This window comes from Echeneis naucrates, chromosome 1, assembly GCF_900963305.1.
Source record: "Echeneis naucrates chromosome 1, fEcheNa1.1, whole genome shotgun sequence".
Lineage (NCBI taxonomy): Eukaryota > Metazoa > Chordata > Actinopteri > Carangiformes > Echeneidae > Echeneis > Echeneis naucrates.
Window position 1 is genome coordinate 7,948,899 of NC_042511.1, and position 21,118 is coordinate 7,970,016.

General features: G+C 39.8%; 2 protein-coding genes across 4 annotated transcripts; one reads left to right on the plus strand and one right to left on the minus strand.

Moving 5' to 3' along the window:
* Nucleotides 1-1,181: 1,181 nt before the first annotated feature.
* c1h4orf33 (chromosome 1 C4orf33 homolog) lies at nt 1,182-5,749 on the minus strand. Of its 2 annotated transcripts, none has more exons than XM_029509332.1 (6): nt 5,476-5,749; nt 4,964-5,157; nt 2,970-3,030; nt 2,824-2,875; nt 2,543-2,742; nt 1,182-1,810 (listed from the first exon to the last, which is right to left on the minus strand). In XM_029509332.1, exons 2-6 carry the CDS (start codon nt 5,142-5,144, stop codon nt 1,714-1,716), a joined length of 591 nt encoding a protein of 196 aa, XP_029365192.1. In that variant the 5' UTR covers nt 5,145-5,157; nt 5,476-5,749; the 3' UTR covers nt 1,182-1,713. The 2 variants fall into 2 exon arrangements, with proteins under 2 accessions (XP_029365192.1, XP_029365185.1); XM_029509325.1 differs by lacking the exon at nt 5,476-5,749 and adding an exon at nt 5,235-5,453.
* An 85-nt stretch (nt 5,750-5,834) lies between these two features.
* sclt1 (sodium channel and clathrin linker 1) lies at nt 5,835-21,049 on the plus strand. 2 transcript variants are annotated; one of them, XM_029503066.1, is made up of 22 exons: nt 5,835-6,050; nt 6,156-6,293; nt 6,487-6,554; nt 6,670-6,722; nt 6,866-6,938; nt 7,393-7,448; nt 9,385-9,520; nt 11,310-11,432; nt 11,617-11,682; nt 12,567-12,637; nt 12,763-12,853; nt 13,089-13,180; nt 13,633-13,810; nt 14,013-14,111; nt 16,432-16,503; nt 16,628-16,702; nt 16,848-16,990; nt 17,206-17,398; nt 18,584-18,780; nt 19,304-19,382; nt 19,944-20,039; nt 20,166-21,049. In XM_029503066.1, exons 5-22 carry the CDS (start codon nt 6,870-6,872, stop codon nt 20,223-20,225), a joined length of 1,896 nt encoding a protein of 631 aa, XP_029358926.1. In that variant the 5' UTR covers nt 5,835-6,050; nt 6,156-6,293; nt 6,487-6,554; nt 6,670-6,722; nt 6,866-6,869; the 3' UTR covers nt 20,226-21,049. The 2 variants fall into 2 exon arrangements, with proteins under 2 accessions (XP_029358926.1, XP_029358916.1); XM_029503056.1 differs by having other exon boundaries at nt 6,156-6,203.
* The last annotated feature ends 69 nt before the right edge of the window (nt 21,050-21,118 follow it).

Below are 21,118 nucleotides of genomic sequence, written 5' to 3' on the forward strand. Positions count from 1 at the left end.
CACAGATTTGTGAGTCCCCAATCATCGCGTGTGTGTGACTGTGTATGTCAAGGATCAGAGGGCCTGTGATCTCAACTTTTCTCAAGTGGGTGGAAAAGTAAGCAGGGGGACTTTGATACGTCTCACCGAGCGCTTTATTAGGACCACCACACTAATGCTGAGGGCTGTTAGCTGTGAAAACATCCTTGGTTCTTTATGTCTTGGATTCTTAGGAGATGTTTGAAAACTTCCTTTGACGCTTTGCAGGATTTCTGAAGATTTGCCCACATTCATGCTGCCATTCCCCTGTTCTACTACTGTACATCCCACTGGTGATCTGCTTGATACAGTTTTTGTGACTGAGGAAGCCACCGAATTGCACTGGCCTTGTTGTCATGTTAAAATCAGTTAGAGACAACTTTTGCTTTGAATCGTGATGTACACATGGAGCAATAATATTCAAACAGCCTGTGGCATTCAAAACAATAATCAATTGGCTTCAAGTGTGCCAGGAAAGTGTTCTCTCAGCTCTCCTCCGCCACTGCCAACCTGGACTCCTGACACAAGGCAGGTTGGGCTTAACGGATTCATGCACTACGTTCTGACTTGGCACATCACTGTGAAGAAAACCACATTCATTAAACCAGAGGATTTACTGAGGCAAGTGAATTAAAGTTCTGCTTTAAACCTTCTGCATTTCTTTCATTTGTCATGATGAAGCTGCAAGCTGGTTAACTCCAAGAGAGAAGCAGCTAGACTGACTCAGTCTGTCACCACAATCAGCAGCTAGAAGTTCACTAATTAATTCAATACATTACTTTTGTCTACTCTGACCAAAAACCTTTGCGTGATGGTTTGTGTAATTTGACATAGAACAGTGTGAGTAACCTATCTACAGTCAGCGTATTACCTGCAGAAGTGCGTGCTGTGATGGAGACAGCAGAAAGATGTTTTAGCTAACATAAAAGATAAGACTCAAGGCCCCATCCACAGCATTGTACCACTCAGCTTCTGTGTGTTGCTGCCTGCGGCCTCTCTAAACTGGAAGAACACTGATCTGATTCTTCTGCATGTATCTACTGCACATACTGACCACAGATAAGAACCTCACACACTCCGATGCCAAATAACCTCAGTAATAGCTTTGGGTGAAAACAAACTTCCAGTCCAGCCAAAAAGGACAATACAGCAGAAATTAGTGATCAATTTGAAAAACATATTTAATCGTAAAAACAAATCAATAAAGATGGTGGAATAATTGAAAAGATGTCTTTAAAAGTACAAACTTAAATCAATAGCTCAACTGTAAATCTCTAAGGAACACATTTTTCTCACCAAGGGTGTGTATGATTGTGGTTGTCTGCTAACAGAGGAAAGAATCCAGAGAATCCAATGTGTTCATGTCATAAAGCACAAGCTATAGAGGAGGTTTTCACCATCCACACCATAACCACTGTAGGTCACCCTTTCCCATGGCAATCTTTGGTGACGTCCTGTAGCTTGTGATGTCTGTGTTTCTGTGCTCGCATGAGTGTGTGTGAAGGCTAATGTGGTCCGACAAGCTGATAACATGTTTCTTGTCATATCATTTGACATCATTAACTAATAAAGATTGATTGCCCTTTGTTCCCTGAGAACGAGTGTTTGCTCTGGTGGCTTGACACCGAGGCGTGTGCATGCCTGTGTGTGCAAAGGAGAGATAGAATGATGGAAAAGGAAGCACTTTGGAAGAGCTTAGGGTTTTCCTATCCACAGATTAGACTCTGGCTGGACCCAGTCTTCTCCCATGATGCTTTGCAGGTGGAAATTTTGGAAGTATTCAAGGCGGTGGCTGTGGGACAGAGAGAGAATTTAAAGTAGGGTGTAAAAAATCCACACATTCATAAACTGTGCATCTCGTGCTCCGAGTGCTGTGATTATTCACCTAGGTGTTGGCTACACGCTCTCGTGTCTAAAAAGTCATTTGAAAGTGAGCCTGTCGATGGAGTGACATCCAAACTTGAAGAAATGAAAAGGGCATTCCACATATTAGCTTAGCTATCACTTAAAGTAGCATTTAGCCTGTGAAAACACTTGTCCTCTGTGGCTCAGAGAAAGCTCACAAAAGCGAGAAAATGTCATACTAATCCTGATGATCTCATCTGAATAATTTCATTTTAGGCTTCTGACTAAATTTGCTCAAGAAAGCCTGTTGCAAACTGTGGTGTGTAGTTTCAAAGACAAGGGTATTTACAAGTAGGGCTAGCATAATTATTAACTCAAGTAGATATTTGTATGAGTCTGATATTGTTTTGTATTCCTAAAATCTTGCATGACCACCTTCTGGCGCAACTGGACCGGGCACATGTGAGCTGGCAACAGACATTACTTCCCCTCCTATTGTTCCACGACATCAGTGGCAATACCCATCCCCACTCATAAATAAGTGGGATTTGTTTCTACATCTGTCACTGGTGCTTCTCTTTGGACAAAAAACAAAAACTGTGTTTTGTGTGAATAATGTCTTGTGAAGGTGTTCTACGTGACCTTGAATTATATTACACAAATGAGCCAGCATACTCACAAGTTGGGTTTTTGGCCTTCCACTATCTCTGCCTTGGGAATGGGGTAGAGAGCCTCATATGTGCGCTTGTCTCCTGAGCCATGGATGGCGTAGGAGTTCATCTTGTTAACATTAGGAGGAAAGTATGACCAGGGGATGAGAGCCTCACCCATCCACATGTCCCCTTTGATTGTGGAAGTAAACACCATGGGCAGTTGTTGCTAGAGAGACAAATACAAAGTATATTGAGAAATATGTAACAAAAAAAAAGCTGTTAAGTGAATCCTTTGACATTTGCCTACCTGGAAAGCTTGGCCAACTCCAGACAGCAATAATATCAGGTGTTGTCCATGTCTAGAATTAAAGCACATTTATATTATTGTTGGAATGTGACCGTCCATAAATAAATGTCAGACACATGTACAGTACAACACCTAAGTCTGCTTACGGACAAAGCTCCACCTCCAGATAATTTTCTGTAGTGCTGTCAAGGAAGAAGGACTCGACAACTGTAAAAAGAAAAAAAGGGCAGACCTTTAATCTTATGTTCATCCTTAAAATATGTTATTAACCTCATTAGCAGCCATTAAGGGAAAAAAAGATAATTAAATAAATCAAGTTATTTAATTGAAGCTAGTTTAAATAATATCATGCAAAAGCAAGAGATACATAAACTTTCAAATAAGATGGACCAGCGCAGCCGCTAACCTTACAGTGTACTCATTATCTACCTACATTATAATGGGGTTGGTTTCCAATCTAATAACTAACATTAATGAGGCCAAATATGTGGGGCTCATTAACCAGAAATCGAACTTACTTAAGGTCAATTAGATGGGATTGTTATAACTCAACCTCATAAAAATGTTTAATTGCTGTGCCACCATAATGATGATAATGTAATTACTATTATGGCCTCATAAACAGAGCTAGTCCTTACAATCTCAAACCTCATTGGAGTACATTCATAATCTTATCTCTGCTTGCAGAGCTTCTTAAAATTGCATCGTATAGACTACATTACTAAATCACAGCTTAAATTACACGACTGGTGGGTATGAACCATAGAGGTAACACCAATCAATCCCTACATCAATTGGGCTGATACGATAGGCTATAAATGACCTTTGTAGTGTTAATAAAGTTCAATTCTAAGGATACTGGAGTGAGTCACAGGTATAATAAACCACCTTTTTATTAGACAACTATGAATTGTTTGAACAATATACAAATAAAAATGGAAAGTCAACCATTTTGGGAAAGACATTAATTTCCTTTATTGCCAAGTATTGGCATTGTGTAGACAGATTGATGGCCTAATATCTGCTATTCAGAATGAAGCCTGAGCTGTGAGATGGTTAATTTAGTTTGGTATATGGACGGGAAATGAAGGGGAGCTGCATGTTGCTGTTGTTATATTTCAGCTTCTGTACAACTTAAACAATAGAGATCTACGAGTTGAAGTTCCTGCTTGAAGATTGTCTTTTGGAACTTTGGAGTAACTTCCTCTTGTTAGTGAGCTTTGTGCAGATTGAACTAAACTGGCAAAAACACTTTACAATAAAGCCAAATGTACATTACCCACAGTGACCTCCAGTTTTAAAATAATTACTCACATTTATATTTAAGGGATACAAATAACCTGTTAACAGCTTTTGTTAGACACATTATAAAATGAATAACTTCTATGCCAATTCGTAACTACCGTGTTTTGTGGACTATAAGTGTGACGTCGGAACAACGTTGTCTCCCAACATTTGATTATAATTGGTTGATGATATAGATTTGAAAATTGGGTTTACGTTAAAAAACCTAACGTTGGCTTGATGTCTAATTACAGTAAGGTAACGCTGACTAAATGTTGGCTGATGGTTGGTTCCCAGCACTACATAATTATTTATCCAACGTTGTCTGAAGTTGCAGCCCATATCTAACAAAGGACCAACGTTAACACAACTCCCTGTGTCAGCTGGGAATGCTCCGACAGTCCATCAAGTGGAGCAGCTGCGTGGCTTACCAAAGTCGCACTAAAACATTTTGACACATTTTTGAGCGCAGTGTTCCAAATAAAATTGGTTTGAGGTCAGTAAGCACAAGAATTCATACATAAGGCACACTGAAGATTTTTGAGAAAGTTTAAAGATTTGAAGTGCGCCTTATAGTGCGAAAAATACGGTATATTAATTAATCTCTTGAGGTTTTTTTAATATACTTTTAGTTATTCTGTTTCCTTGTCTTATTTAAACATTAATTGTGCATTTTTTTATGCATCTCACTTTTATTATAATGAGAAAGTGCCCTGAGATATATAATTGTGAACTGATGCTATACAAATTAAATTTTGTGGTTTAACTAAAGTTTTTTATGTATACAGACTGATAAGGGCAGTAACACACACACAACATCTCTGGATGTGCACCTCGCCTTCTTACCATTACCTACCTTCATAATCCCAGAGTCCAGGGAAGGCATGACCTGGAGGCCCTGCAGGAGCAGCTGGGTCATTGAAGAAGGGACCAGAAACCTCCATCTTCAGCCCCCCTTGTCCCGGAGAGAAGATGATCGAGATAGGGTCATGCTTCACGGGATCACTGTCCCAGGTGTGCCGGATAGCAAATTCCATCACGGAATGAGGACTGGAAAAGAAATGTATTTTGAATGAGTCTGCTGTGTGACCACAGTGACACGGAACAGCGGTACAGTGCAGACTTACACAGATGCACAACACAGCAAGATGCGGAAAAGTGTCAGAAACTGGAGTCCATGAGATACCCCCATGTTGTCTTACAATTCTCATCTATGAACCGAGCTTGTCAAAAAACTGTCCAGCTATTTAAGCGGTTCGTTATCAAGCAAGGTTAATGTAAAATACAGTTCTGTTACTCAATAACTTAGTAAGGTGGTAAAATCGACTTCCTAGCGGACGAAACTTGGAACTATCAATGTGAATTTACCTGATTTGCTGGTCGTAGTACGCATAAAAGGCAGATGACCAGTAAAGTTATTTTCTGACAGAATCGTAACTCATCAACAAAAGTTTTGCCAGCAGATCATAGCAATATGATCGAGACGTTGTCACACATATGTTTGTTACTTCCTGACGAACCACACTAAATAGCCACGATTCAAACGTGAGATGTTTCCTCGTTCCTCGTTGGATTATCACGTTAATCCACCTGAAGCAAAATCTTTCCTGAGATCATCGAAAAATCAGCTCGACGCTTCCCGTTTCTGAGGCGGAACCTTTGTCCCCCTCCGAAGTACGCACGGAACAGCTTTCCGGGTGCACATCTTGATTGTCATTGGTTGCCATTTGTTTACTTTGAAACGGACGGCGGAACCGACAGCTAAAACAAAATAAAAAGCCATGCCAGTGTCTTTCGCGTTTAAACTATCGCCCAGTGGATTATCGTCCGTTTACATTTCTCATAAAAATATCATGTCCGTGTGACATATCCTGCGTGTTAGCTAAACTTAGCTGAGATTGATTAGCCGCAGGAGCTAACGTCAGCTGCACCGGGCAACTACGGTAACAAATGAAGCACTCACTCATGTCTTTTTTTTGTACACTTTATAGATACCAAAAGCTAAAGTTGACTTATCAAGCGGCAATTTTATCTTTTCCCCTCTTTAGAGCATTCTCCTGGTATGGAGGAAGAAGTTGCGTTTTTGCGTGATCAAGGTAAAAAAAACAAACAAAGAAACAGCGGAGACAGGACCAGTAGATGGATGATGGATTTGTCAACTAACTTCTCTCCTCCATAGCTCTTATGTATGACTTCTCTCTCTTCCTGTTAAATAAAACATAATTCTGACCAAAAATGTGTTTGCATTGGCAAAGACGCAACATGTCCACAATGGATTTCAACGTGGGCCCTGAAATGTTGCGTTTTTCATGTTTTGGTATAGAAACTGTCATTTGAAGCTTACAGTATGAGCCTACCCTTAGATCTGTTTGTTTTCAGTCCACAGGCTAAATTCAGCTCTGAGCCAATATCAGCATGGGCACCAAAATCAGTCTACATCATCTCAGGTATAACTACAACAAAAACCAACAACCTGTGAACTTATATAAACTGAAACTGAAATCATTTGGGATCATTATTTATGATTGGAAACCTTCTACCTGTGTGCTTTATGCCCATCAGGTTGAAGAGGCAAGGCGGGCTGAGTCTCCTGCACCGTGGATCTCCGACAGAAGGTCAGGCACAATGAAAGTCTTTCCCTGTATGACGGTGAACATATTCTCATTATAGGCCACAGGAAAAACAACCTTATGTTGAGAAGATTGCCCTTAAGAGCAAGTTCTTTTTGGACAGGTGACATCTCTTGTTTGTGTTACAGTATAATGGCTCCCCTGATAGCAGAGTATGATCGGCACATGGATGAAATGACTGAGCAACTACAGAGGTACCAGGTGAGAATCACTGAAATAATGGGGCACACAAAGAGAATTAAGAAATTACAGTCAAATTGACCAACATCCATTAACTTAATTTACTGAAATATTATAAATATAGTGTGAATATCTGGTGTTTTATACTTTATGTATACTGTGTTTTAAAGTGTATTTTTATGGCTGCAATCTCAGGCAGGCCCCTCCTGTTAAAGAGGTTTTTTTTTTTTTTTTTTTTTTTAAATCTCAGTCAGACTTCCTGGCAAAATAAAGGAAAACAAAATATATACTGAGGTAAAGGCATTGTATAGTAGAAAGTGTAGGACTAAATGACAGCTGTGTGATGAATATTTTAGTTTTTATCTTGAGTGATTCCTATTTAATGACTTGAAAATTTGCAAAATCTGATATTAAATTTGTCTAGTGTGTCCCAACTACTTAATAACGCAATTGTTCTTCTCTTTGAAATTAACAGGCACAGATGACAGATGTCAAAGTGAAGTTGGAGAGTGTTGTCAAGGAGAATGAAAGGTAGAAAAATGCTGTTGTCAACATATGAAGAGCAGTTACACAATAGATAAGACTTTATCAATCTGAAAGGCAACTTAGTTTGAACCAAGTACTTCAACTTAAGATATACACTAAGTACCCTCGGGAGTCAGAAAAGTATGATAAAATAACAGTAATTTCAAAAGGAAGGTAAATTGGGAAAGAGTTCACAATGGGAATTCTTCTGTGTGTGTACACACGAGTGGGCACATGTTGAAATGAGTGTTTCTTTGTCTACAGCAGTAAAGTGCCTGTGAATTGTCACAGGACAGCACTGTACCCTTCAGTCCTCCAGTATTTAGTACACAGTGTGCTTCGCAAGGCTGTGTGATCCATACGCATTATCAGTATCAAAGTGCATAGAATAGAGAGCGTTCAGTGCAGGTGATAATACAGATGGTGAGTGGACGAAATAGAGTCCAAAGTGGTGCAGTCTGATGGCTGCAGAGAAAAATGACCTCTGGAAATGTCCCTGACTGCAGTGGGGCAGGAGCAGTATGCTGCTCAGTGCTTTTCTCTGTCCCTGTGGTGCGCTGGAGAGTGGGAGAGACAAGGTTCCTCGTGATTGCAGACACCTCTCTAAGCCTCTGACGCTCTGCCGCCATTTCTACCAGGTTCAGTGTCTCTCCAAGGACTGAGCCAGCCTTTGTGATGATGATGTTCAGTCGTTGGTGTCTTCGACTGTGATGCTGCTGCCCCAGGACACAACAGCATAAGAGATAGGAGATATTAGTGAAGATGCATCACATCAATTTACAAAAATCAGTGAAAGATGTTACGAGAGAATATCAGGTATCATGTAAATTTCTCAGCTGAATCATACGGAAGTTGTGTGACTGTAATTGTAGGTGTATCCCCTTGAGACACAGCTATTAATTTTTGTTTACTGTCGTTGGCAGTTTTTAGTTTTGTCAGTCGTACTATCCATCTTATTGTGTTAAGTTCTGTGATTCCTTGAAGAGGGCATCTGGCTGTTTAAAATTGTATGACATGTAATGGGCTGTGCTTGCCAACTTCCCGATGCAAAGGGTGCCAAGACTTGGTACTTTTGCTTCCATATGTATCCATCCATCTATCTTCTACGGCTTTTCTTTTTCCGGGTCGCAGGGTGCTGGAGCCAATCCCAGACAACGTTCTGGCAGATAGGCAGGGTACACCCTGGACAGGTCACCAGTCCATCGCAGGGCCAACGCACAGAGACAGACAGAGACCAACAACCACTCACGCTCGTATTCAGACCTACGGTCAATTTAGAATCACCAGTTAACCCAAACATGCATTTCTTTGGATGGTGGGAGGAAACCCACGCAGACATGGGGAGAACACACAAACTGCGCACAGAAAGGCCCCAGGCCTGGGAACCAAACCTGCGACCTTATTGTGGGGTGACAGCGCTAACCACTATGCTGCCGTTCTGCCTAACTTTTTGTATGTAAACCCAAATATAATTCTCAGTAGTATGTAGAAATCTAAACTTGTGTTTACTGTTTCACTACATCAGCTGTGCTTGTTTTCTTGAAATTCAGTGTACATGGCATGCCTTGGGTACCCAAAAATTAGAATGCATTATAAAATTGTTCCCCCATTATAAGTCCCATTATACACTTCAGTGGACATGTTGTAAAATTGGAATGAAAATATTTTTTTAGAGAGGAATCTTTTCTTTCACTGCTAAATCTAAATCACCAAAATACAAGTTAAAAAATGTTTTCGCTGTAGGTCTCAAGTGGGTATGTATCAGGTCAGATAAGGTTTCAGTGAGTGTTAGTTTCTACTGGAAACTCAACATTACAGCCAGTTTAAATACTCAACATTTTTTGCTTAAAATTTTACTCAAGCACTAGCTGTAAAAGTTAAATTATTTTGATAAATTTCCTCTTCAGTAGCAACCCTCATTATCAACCTCTGTCTTTTGCAGCCTACATGCGGAGCTAAGGGAATCTGTTGAGAAGCAGCTACATGCTCTGCCAGTGGCTTCAGGAGTGGAGGGTAACACAGTGGAGGAAGAAGCAGTCATCAAAAACCTGCAAGAACAGGTCCAGCTGTCTGAACAGGTCTGCAATATGTCAATATGCTAGTTCAAGGAAAGGCCATGATAATGATGTGTTAAGAATGTCCCTAGAATTTCTTTTAGTGCATAATAAAACACATTCTGCTTCACACATTAGGCTTTTTCTCACACTCCACTATCTTTACACCGCAGGTCTATTTTTGCATAAATCTGTGCCGCTCTGACTTTAAAAAGATGTATTTACGCATGTTGGACACAACCTGCACTGGTATTTTTGTAGTTAGTTAAAGGGCAAAAAGGAAAAGGAATAAGAAAAGGACCAAATTTGCATCAGTTCAGTCTTCTCTATGATTTATACAATGCCTTATCAACCTGGGTTCAAAATATAGTTATCATTTGCATATTTTTTAGCTTGCATTGTCAGTTGTAAATTAAATTATTTTCTGTAGCTGCAAGGATTATTTGGTTAATTGCTTCCTTTATCAATACAATTCAGCAAATCTGCAAAAAGCAACAAAAGCATTTTTTGGTTTGAGCTTTTTATGCTGAGGTTGTGATGTTTTATTTTTCTTATTCTTTGATAGCAAACTGAATTTGACGCAGTTGGATGCGCTGATGTTTGTTTAAAGTATCAGTAGGATTTAGATCTCTTTACATTTAGTAGTGAGCAAGTTGGAAAGAGCCACATCGGCTTTGAAATTAATATTTTGAAATTGATTGGAAGGAGGGCTGGACAATAATTTGATATCAATATACATCACAGTATAAATTGTTTCAATAATGGTGAAATGGTTTTGAAACACATTTCTGACATCATACATTATTTACAGTGTCTGTCACAGATTGACATTCATTACAGGATGCTTCTGTCATTTAATTACTTTCTCAAGAGCAGAACACCACAAGCTACGTCCATGTGTCTCGTCACCACAGCGATGCAGCCATCACTGCTTAGTAGGCTAGGCTCCGACAATGTGAATGCCAGCTTCTAAATGTTTACCTCTGACTGCTACCCAATGTGATTGAATGAGCCCCCACAAGTCATATTATAGCATACGAAGTAGTTGATAAGAGACTAATGCAGTTGTGTAGGAGAGGTTCAGCCATCAAAGATCAGATAAACTTGGGTTTCAGTGTGCTGCTAAATGTGCAGAAGAGTGCCAACCAGCAGCATAATCACATCAAATCCATCCACCATCTGAAGCAGTTCACCTTCAGAGAATGTCCATTCAGCTAGCCCTTCACTAAAACATCTCCACCCCATGTTTTTCTTGTTGCCCACTCTTTTTCATGTATGCTATAGCAATTCGAAGTACTGTTGTTACACTGTCTTTACAAAACAATGAGATAACCAACCCATATTGTGGTATTATTTTAGAGATATTAATATTGTCAAAGCTGAGGTTTTTGTTTATTTCACAGTGATGTGTCTGTTAATACGGGGATAATGTAAATAAAAGGGAAACATGATTTGATTTACTTGTACAATTTTTACATCAAAAGGGGGTTTAATACGGACATCCATTGTGGGCATTCTTTGCAGCTTTTGCTGACTTTTATACTGTTCATATCAATATTGGAATTATATCGTATCAACTGAAATTTAGCAGTATATCACAATACAGATTTTGACCATATTGTCTAGCCCTAGTTAAACCTTTTTATCCCTGAACCTGATTTCTATGTTTCCAGTGTTCGTCTCAACGGATTGAACAAAGGTTTTTATTGTTCTTCTACTCATCCTTCTCCCAGGAAGAAAGCAACACTTTATTTAACATGCATATGTGTCTCTAGAGTGTGTGTGTGCTCATTATATTTGTGTGCGTGCTTAGGAGCGGGTGCTGGCTGTGGAGCTGTGGCAGACTGCATCCCAGGAGCTGGACCGGCTCCAGCATTTCTACCAGAAAGCCACCTCTGAAGGACAGATCCACGATGCTCAGAGACAGCAGCTCAAGGTTCCCACATTAACATACATAGGCATTGTATTATGAGAGCATTAACACCTGACCACTAGATGGAGCCCTTATTATAGAAATAGCTTTAATTAGAGCAGTTTGTCCTTAGTTAACGCTCAACACAAGTGTGAGTTAATTACAGGCTGTGAAGTTTTATTGAGTGTACCCGTTTTTTCTGTCACAGGATCAGCTTGTTCAGTTCCAGCAGCACTCACACAAACTACAAGTGGCCAATCAGAAACTAGAATCGGTAAGTGAGACCTAATTAAAAGTGTGTTAAGTTTTTCCCTTCTAATTATCCATGGGATCGAAATGGTGTGCACTTCTCCAAATTAAACCCTGCTCCAATAATTAATCTTATAACTAAGTGAATTGGTTTCTAAATCAGTTTGGTAGTCAGCCAGAACTGTCTTGGTTGCATAATGAATGGACTGTCAGATGGCTTGGTAATCCTCTAACTACCTTAGAGTCTCCTTTTTCCAGCACCTACAGTTGTACCCTAGTTTCTCTCTCTCTCTCTCTCTCTCTCTCTCTCTCTCTCTCCCTCCCTCCCTCCCTCCCTCCCTCTCTCTCTCTCTCTCCCTCCCTCCCTCCCTCTCTCTCTCTCTCTCTCTACCTCTCCCTCTCTCTCACCCTCTCCCTCTCCCACCCATTGTCAGTGATAAATACTTTAAGCTCCAAATAGTTTAGTCTCTACTTAGGGAGACTGTTAACCCAAGTGAGGCTCAACCTGACTCAGAGACAAAAATAAATCAAGAATATTTTGCTCGATTTATTCACACAACAACGCATTAACAAAAGCGCACATATGCTTAGTGCTTGCTTTGGACAAATTACAACGTGTGAGGAGACAGTAACACTATATCACTCTGATGCATATTTAATGAGAGGGTGAGCCTTGTGCTTTCCCCTTTCTGACTTTTCATATGAGCAGCCTTTTCATTCACTTTATGCGGTAACGATTGCCTTTGTAGCAGTGAATGACTGACAAAGTCTCCTTAGGGTTCATTCTAAAAGGGGCCTACAAAGTTTTGAGGGAGGTTTCAGGGAGAGTTGGTTTTGATATAAAGTCTGAAGTGTCTATTTGAAGTCATGCCACACAAATGGCAGTCATGTCTTTCTTGCCATACACAGACAAACCAGCAGTTCCTGAAGACAGTAACAGAGCAGAGCACAGAGATGGAGCACCTACAAAGCCAGCTCAGGTAATTAAGCTTATCAAATAAGGAGACTCTGGTCCAAATAAATTCACTCAAAGTACAAATTGGCAGCCAGTTTTCTTTGTTGTTATATACTTGAACTTCTGTTTCTCTCTCTCCTCCTGCTGTAGACAAGCCAAGGCTGAACTGAGAACAGCCACAGCCAAGGTGGATGAGATGACCAAATTGCTGCAGAATATCCAGGACCAGATGAACAGAAGGGTAAATGTTTGGTGCAAAGAAGATGTTAGAACAGAAAACTGGTTTGATCCCTAATTGAATGGGATGGGGGGTAGTTTACAACTTCTGACTAAACATTCGTTGATTCTTGTTAAAGGTAAGTCTTTGCTGTTTAGGATCACTTCTACTGGCTGCTTTAGCCACATCGGTTTGTTAACTTTGTAATGAAAATCGTTCTTTTTCTCAACCCTTCGTTCAGACATGTTTTTCTCCTCAGGAGGAGGAAGTGGCAGAGGCTAAGGGCCGAGAGGATGCAGCAGACAGACGGCTCCAACAGCTCCAAACAGCCTTGAGCCAGCAAGAGGCCAGGTGAGCAGAGTTAAATGTTGCGTTTTTCATTCTCTTCTGACCTTGTTAAGCAATTTCATTATTTCTGAAATTTTTGCAATTTCTATGTGAATTCCATGCTAATTAGGTGATAAAATTATTTAAAATGCTCATGCAATTTCAAGAGTCTCAGCATTTTGTAAAAGTGGATCTAAAATATGATTCTGACTTAAAATGTATAACAACAGGTCACCAACATCAACAGTAGTTAAGGTTGCTCTATGATTACATCTTTTGGAATATTGTGGTACATCAAAATTCAAGAACTCTTGTCAACTATTATCGTGTCTTATCACAGGGAAATACCAATTGGGTCAACTCAAATGGTGGATTTATATTTAAGCCTCAGACATTTACAAAAGATAAATAAGATAGAATTCAGTTCATTGTCTGTACCTCTGCTGCTGCTTCTCACTCCTTTTCTCCATTGCCAGGCTAAAGGCTTTGTCTCAGGAGACAGAGTCCTTCCGCAGAGAGCAAACTGTGTGGGAGAGAAAGTTGGGGGAACTTCAGTCACGCTGTACCACCTTAGAAGAAGAGAAGTATGAGGCGCTGGCCAAAGTCCGAGAAAGTGTTCAGGTGGCTGAGGAGGCTGCTCTGCAGAAGGACCAGGTCACCACATTCTCTCTGTTTTTTTCCCTTCCTTTATTACTTTGTCACTTCTCCCTTTGTTTTGATCTTTTTCACTGAACAAGTCCTCCCCTAAGTCTGTTAAGCTCGACTATCCCCTAGCAGATTTTTACATCCCCTCAATACCACAGAAAGTTGCCTTCTGAAATATGTTTCTGTGTCTGTCTTTACTGTCTCCCTTCAGGCCTTGTTGAGAGAGAAACAGAGGATGGAAGAGTTAGAGAAGACAAAGGAAGCCATCAAACAGTTGATCCAGGACGCTGCAGTCCGCACTAGAAAAGAGGTGGGGAGTTTTTCGTGGCTGTCTAAACAAGCACCAGTGGGGTACTGTGCTTTGTTTCCCATCATTAACACTGAACCACTGTGGTCATCAGTTATGAAATATTTAACAGGTCGCAGCTCTGTCTACTAAATGATGATGACTTTAGGTGCGACTACAATAATTAATTAATGAATAAATTTTGTGAAGGTATCATCATTCATTGTCATCATTGCTTTCGAGTGTTTACCAGAACAAAACCTCCAAATAGAACCTCAGAATGCAGAAGTTTTCACAAAAAGGAGGAAAATTATTTTACAGCTCAGTGTATACCTTTGCTGGTCCACAATTACAGTAAATTATATTATCACACATTTTTTTTAAAAGCATTGGATGGCAGCAAGTCATTTTATCTCTTTATACTTATCTAAAGAAATAAATAATCACAAAAATGTAAGAAACCACACAATTTTGGATTATAAGTTTTAAACTTTGCCATTATAGCTTAATAGCTAAATAGCTGACATTAACATTAACAGCTGTTTACTGGCTAGGCTTACCAAGAGTTTTGGCTATTGTGGCATTTGCAAGTCAAGAGGTGATAATAAATCTTCTGAGGTCTGTTTTTCTTTTTATGAATACCTTAGTGCATGCTGGATGCTACAGGAACTTAGTCTCTTGAAGTGACCAAGCCAGAGCTTGCTCGTTAACATGTTAACTTCAATAGAGGAATGATAGCAATAGAAGCAAAACAAGAGACCTGTTATATTTTTTGGTTGGTTGGTTGTTTTTTGATGGAAGCAGGTTTTGGTGAGTAATGCTATTAACTTCTATTTCTAAGGTTTGTTTTTATTTATTTATTTTTTAACAAATATATCTCCTCACCTGGAATTGTAACCTGCAGATGTACAAGTTCCCTTCAATGCCTTAGTATTTTTTCTAAGCACATGACTTACTAAGCCAAAAGCAGTGTTGCTCTTTCTCCTGCATAACCTCAGTTAGAGACTTGGTGATTAATGATCTATTAATGGGTCTTCTTCATCAAGCACTTAAACTGTTTAATCCTGTTCATGAGGCCTATGGAGGTATGACTGCAGTGCTGGCTGTCATCTTAGTCTTTGGCTGCGTTGATGCATAAGCCTTTCTGTAAATTAATGACCTTGCCTTCCATTTGCTATTTTACCTTCCAGGTAAATCTTTCATGGTGTTGGATGTTAAGGTTAAACGTTGCAGCCAAAGTGATGGAGTTTTTTCTGCTTAATCTTCTCCCTCCTTCATCTTCATTTAAAGCCATTCAGTGCTGAGATAAGCGCATGTAATGAAGAATTAATCCCCAAACTATCCTCAGACTTACCTGAGCGTTAAAGTACCATTCACACAGAATGCATGAGGAGTTTCCCAAAATAGAGTGGTGAACTTAAATACCCTGATGAGCCCTAACCACTAGTAGCCTACTGTAGCAATGGTTTTAAGAGGGGGCCCCATTTTTGCTTGGATTTTGAACCCTACAAAGACACAAAGTGTTTAAAAATTGTTTGTCACTATTCCATCAATGGATTATTGGTGGCATCAGATCAGACAAACAAACCATAATTGAAGGTTTTCATTTGCGGAATATGTTAAATTTCCTTGGAGAGATCTTGTAGTTTATGCAACAGCTACAGCCTTTTGCCCATTTTTTTCCTCTTGATTCTCACACATACTCAAAAGTGACAGGAAATCAGGGAAGGATGGGGGAGGCAGGGGAGGTGGTGGGGGTCAGCAAAGATACACTGGTCAGACTCTCAGTACTCTACAGATTGCAGACAAGACTCTATGAACACTACACTCTCCTTCATTTTTTGCAATAGTAGTTTCTCTTCTCTTTTAAGTCTGTGTATTTTGAGAATTCAAGTCAGTAAATATGTCACAAAGTTACTGTTTTTTATTTTTGCTTTTTGACACCTTGTTGTTGTTTTGTCTGTTTTTTCCATTTCTGAAATCTTAAGTATTAAAGACAACTGGTTTCTTTGCACATTGGAATACTGTCTAAAATATGGTTTATGGAGTCCACAGCTCTGGATCCCCACAGCTTCTCAGATGTGGACTGGTAATTTTCAGGCAATGTTAGTTACAGTATCTGAATGTGCTGCCCAGTCAAAGCAAAAGTCTGGCTTCAGATAACTTTGTTCACATATGCTTCACCTCAACTTTTAAATTTAAGCTGCAGAGTTCATTCTCCACTTGAAGTACCTTCTTAAAAGTTACAGTCTATCTAATTGAAAGAAAAAAGCAAAGCAATTCCAATCCCCAAATCCCCACTCTCATTGCCCATATTCGAGTTGTGTGACTTTATCTTTAACAGGTGGAAAATGTGCGCAGGCAGTGCAATGTTCAAATTCACCGTATGACCGAGGAGCTGTCAGCCCTGCAGCTGGTAAGAAGGACAAATACCTCTCACAATCATACAAAATCCTTTCCTAGTCTGTAGCTGTCGACTCATCGTCTCCCACCCTCCCATACCTCCATTTTCCTTGTTCTCTCTTTCTACCACTCTCCAGGAATGTGCTGATAAAGAGTCTCAGATTGAAAGGTCCTTACGAGAAAGAAAAGCGGCAGAGGAGGAGCTGGAGAAGGTATCAGTGGAATTAACAGTGACACCACGAGAAATAATCTGCTAAAGCAGGATTCAGGGTGCATCGCTTGATGATATGGAAATGTGAGTGGGCTAGGGCAATACTATGCATATTTGTAATGCTGCTTGTGGTACTGTTGTTGTAGGTGTATAAAGAGGGCAGGGCAGAGCCAGAGTTCAGACGGATTGATGCCCTTCATCAGAGGTGTCTGAATGCAGAGAGGATGAAGGAAGACATGAGCCTCACTCTACAAAGCACGCAAAATAAACTGAAAAAGATGGACATGGAGTAAGTGTAGAATACAGTATTTAGTGTGGTAGTCAGGAGGTAAGGTTCTCCACCTTTACTGTTTCTTTTCTCATTCCAGAGCACAGAAGGACATGGGGTGTTTCCCATGTGGCTCTGTCTGTCACTAATAATAACTGTGGTTCAAAAATTTGCATATTATTCATATCTCTGTCTTTTCCGTCTCTTTCTCACTTGGCCTGTCCATCCATCTGCAGCTATAGTGAGGAGCTGTCTCGGTGCCAGGAGGAAGTGCGACGGCTACAGGGCTCTCTGGCTGCCACCCGGGACGACTGTGTTACTGTCAGTGATGAGCGGCTTCAGCTGCAACAGGAGAACCTGCAGCTCCGCAAGGAAATGGATGAGCTGCGAAAGGCCACTTTGCTAGTACAAAAAAAGGCCAAGCAACAGGTAACTTAACAATGGATAGAAACAGGAAGGAGTGAAAAAATTGGTGCTTTTTACAAGAACAGCCAGTTGGAGTTTGGCAGTCAATGAAGAAAGGGAAGAAACTGGAATAGGTGAACCTAGACAAAGACAGAGTGTTGTTCATTTGAAAGAACGAAAAATGACAATAGGAAGAAGACTTTTGAATAATTACAAGGCGCAGAGAAGATGGACCATCCACTCAGCAGCAGTAGTAGTTTTGTAATGCTCCTCCATTAAGTTGGGTAACTTGCAAGAAACTGAATAAAATACGGAGTCAGACAAGACCAATGAACCAGATACACACTGTGCTATACTCAACCTGTCCAATGAAGGGGTGAGATCTCATCAAAGCATTTTACCCCCATGTCTTGTGTCTCATTTGCACAAACTCATACTACTAAGGCTAATGGGTGAAAACAAAAGCATTGAGCAAGTGGAATTTTTTCCCTGATGGTACCTAGATTTTTTAGAGAAACATGTCTGGATCAGTACCAATCTCTTAGCAAATCATGAAAACCCTCTGCTGAATGTCCTTTCACAGGGAAAATGAAAACTCTGGCACCATAAATGTTCTCACGGAAATTCATTGAAAGTATTTTTTTTAAAAAGTCAGAAGAGGGCGGCTTCACGTTGGCGTTGGAGGTTAAAGGTTAACCCCTGCATCTCACATTTCTTTTGTTAGGCCCTTTGTGTGCTGTGTGCTCTGTTCACTTTAAGAGATTTAAGAGGTTTTCTTTTAAGAATGTGTTTTCTCTAAGTGAAGCTGAAATAACCTGCAGACATCTTCATTAGTGTTATTTTCTCAGACTCCCCTTTAAGCCACCAGTGACAGGCAGGGTAAGAGAATTTTTTGTTCAGCCTGCTGATATGAAGTGGTTTTATGGACAACCATTTGGCTCAACTGTGGGAGAGCCATGAATGGAAGAAACAGTTGCATAGAAGGTGGTGGGATAGTTGGAGGAAGTTAAAAGCAGAGAAAGATGGAACCATCAGGTAAATGGTTCACACTCAAGCCACGCTTTTTAAATTGATGTTGCTGACTAATAATGTAGAATTGATTGTAAGTTCACACAAGGCTGAATATGTGACTCTTCTTTATCCACTTAAATGAGTCTTGGACCAGCACCTTATGTCCACCAGCATCCTCACTCTTCTGCCATTGTCCAGGTGTCACAGATGGAGCAGGAATATGTTTTAAAGGAGCAGGGCCTTGATGCACGGGTGAGGGAGCTGGAGGAGAGCAGCCGAAATACCAGTGCCAATCTGACACGCCTCCTAACAGCACAGCAGAAAAGCACTCAGCGCTGGAAGGAAGAGGCCAAGAATCTGGTCCAGGCCTTTGAGAGTAAAATCACAGGCCTCAAGTAAGTAGATTGAACGTTGAACGTAAGGGAAGAAAAATGCAAAACATTGGCTGAGAACCTTGAAATTGTCAAGGAACATAAATAAAACGAAATGTCTGTTCTAACAACAACATAAGATGCATTTATCTTTCCTGTGTATAATATGGTGCTCAAAAAGAGCAAGCAGGCTGAGCAAACATTTTCAGGTTAAATCGTCTGTGCAAAATTTGGCATACATTTACAACCAGCCTGTTTAGTAACTTGTAACTGACAGACAGCAGAAGCATTTTCCTCCAATATACCTGAAATAAATTGTTATATATTTATTTATATTTAGTGCATGACACACTGGATCAAAGATGCAGCAGCAAAAATCCCTAACCAGGTGTTTTGCCATTAGCAACAGCTGTACCATGCTGAGATATTTTGTAAATTTTAAACATAAAGATACATTTGTTAAGAGAGCTCTATAAATTTAGTTTTGTATCCATGAGACAGTAAGGCTCTAATGTTCTTTTTCTATTTTTTGCAATATTTTTTTCAGGGCAGAGCTGAATCGGCATAAAAAACGTACACATGAACTGGAGATGCAGCTTGAAACTGACCATAGTGTCATTGCTGAGGTGTGTATGAGATACAGATATTAAAATTAAATGACAGAAAGGGACTGTTTCGAAAAATTGTAGTTTTATCAGCCTAAGTGCATGGCGTTCTTCCAGCGCTACAGGACATTGTCTTCCTGAGGAGTTGCCCTTTTTGGCTAATGTTAGAAATGTCAAGCCGCTGTTGGGAGTCACTCTCGAGCAGGAAGATAAAAAATGCAAGAAATGGGAGGCCTTTTACTGGAAATCTAAAACATTAGCTTGAGGTGCATTGCAACATTGAGAATCAAACATTAGTTGGGAAATTTTTCATTTTAAATTCTATATTATAAGCATTTGGCATGATTATGGGAAATAATACATGGTTAGTTGAAAAAAAATATATTTGTGAAAAAAGTGGTGAGCACTCACACAGACATCTGAATCTTGGACTAATACATAGGTTCGAATATAAATATTCATGTTTTTAATGCCAAGTCAACATTTACAAACAACTGCCAGAAAAGTATGCCTATAATGGATTGTTTTCACAACCCGTTACCTGACTTCATTTAACTAATAGGTATGTGTGTGTTTGTGTAGTATGACAGGCAGCTGGCAGAGAATCAAGAGAAGACGAATCGTCTCCAGAAACGACTGACACAAGCTGAACAGAGGGCAGCAACTGCTACACAACAGGTGAGGATAACTGTGTTTTGTGTATAAATGTGGTGACACAACGTGACTTTCACACAGAGAGATATGTACTTTGGATTGATGACTAGAGTTAATTAATTCTTGTGTTTTTTTTGTTTTTTTTAACAGCTAAATATACTGGCATCGCAGAGAAGGAAAATGACAACGATGGATCCAGAGACTGTTTAATGTTTACTCATTACTGTGCTATAGGATAAATAATGTGGCCATGTGTTAAGAGCACTTCGTTCTTTTTGCTAATGCGACTTCAACATTTCGAGCCAAGGCAAAAGACAGCAAATCTGTTGTCAGTGCTGTTTTGATTAACTGGCTGCTGCATGTTTCGTTTTGTACATTCTTGTTCCAATTGTTGTGAGGATAGAAAGATGATAACCCTATGTAGTGTGTAAAACAAAACTTTTTTTAATTACAAAGTAAACATCCTCACAATATCAAATGTATCTTAATTGCATCTACAGGCATTTGGGTTTATTGGATTTCACTTTATATTTCACCAGACATGTTAATTAAACTTTCCAGATGAACATGATGTGGCTAAGTTTAAGGAGAACATTCAATCATCTGCTGCATCATTTGCTCCAATGCCATGTGCAAATTTAATAGATGACTTCTCCCCTACTCACTATGTTCAAAACTTCATAATTTTATTTCTCTACAAAAGAAAGTAATGAAACAGGAGGTTGGCTCCGTGGTGTAATTCTCAAATTTGTGCTTTAAAGCAGACATCACGAAAACTGGAAAGGAAGTGGAGTTCCAGCAAGCTTTTATTATTCAACATTAATGGAAAAAAATAAGAACAACCCCAAGTTTCTCCTCAGTGTTGTAGCCAGGCTGACTGACAGTCATAGCTCATCTGAACCGTTGATTCCTGTAACTCTCAGCAGCAATGATGTTATGAGTTACTTATAAAATGTAAATAAAATGTAACATCAAAGAAAAAAATCATCAGCTCTTACCCACAACTGGCAATAATTTACTATTAAATACAGCAACTTGTGAATCAACTGCACACCTCTGATGTTTTTGGAATCTTTCTCACCTTTAACTGTCTCTGAGCTAGT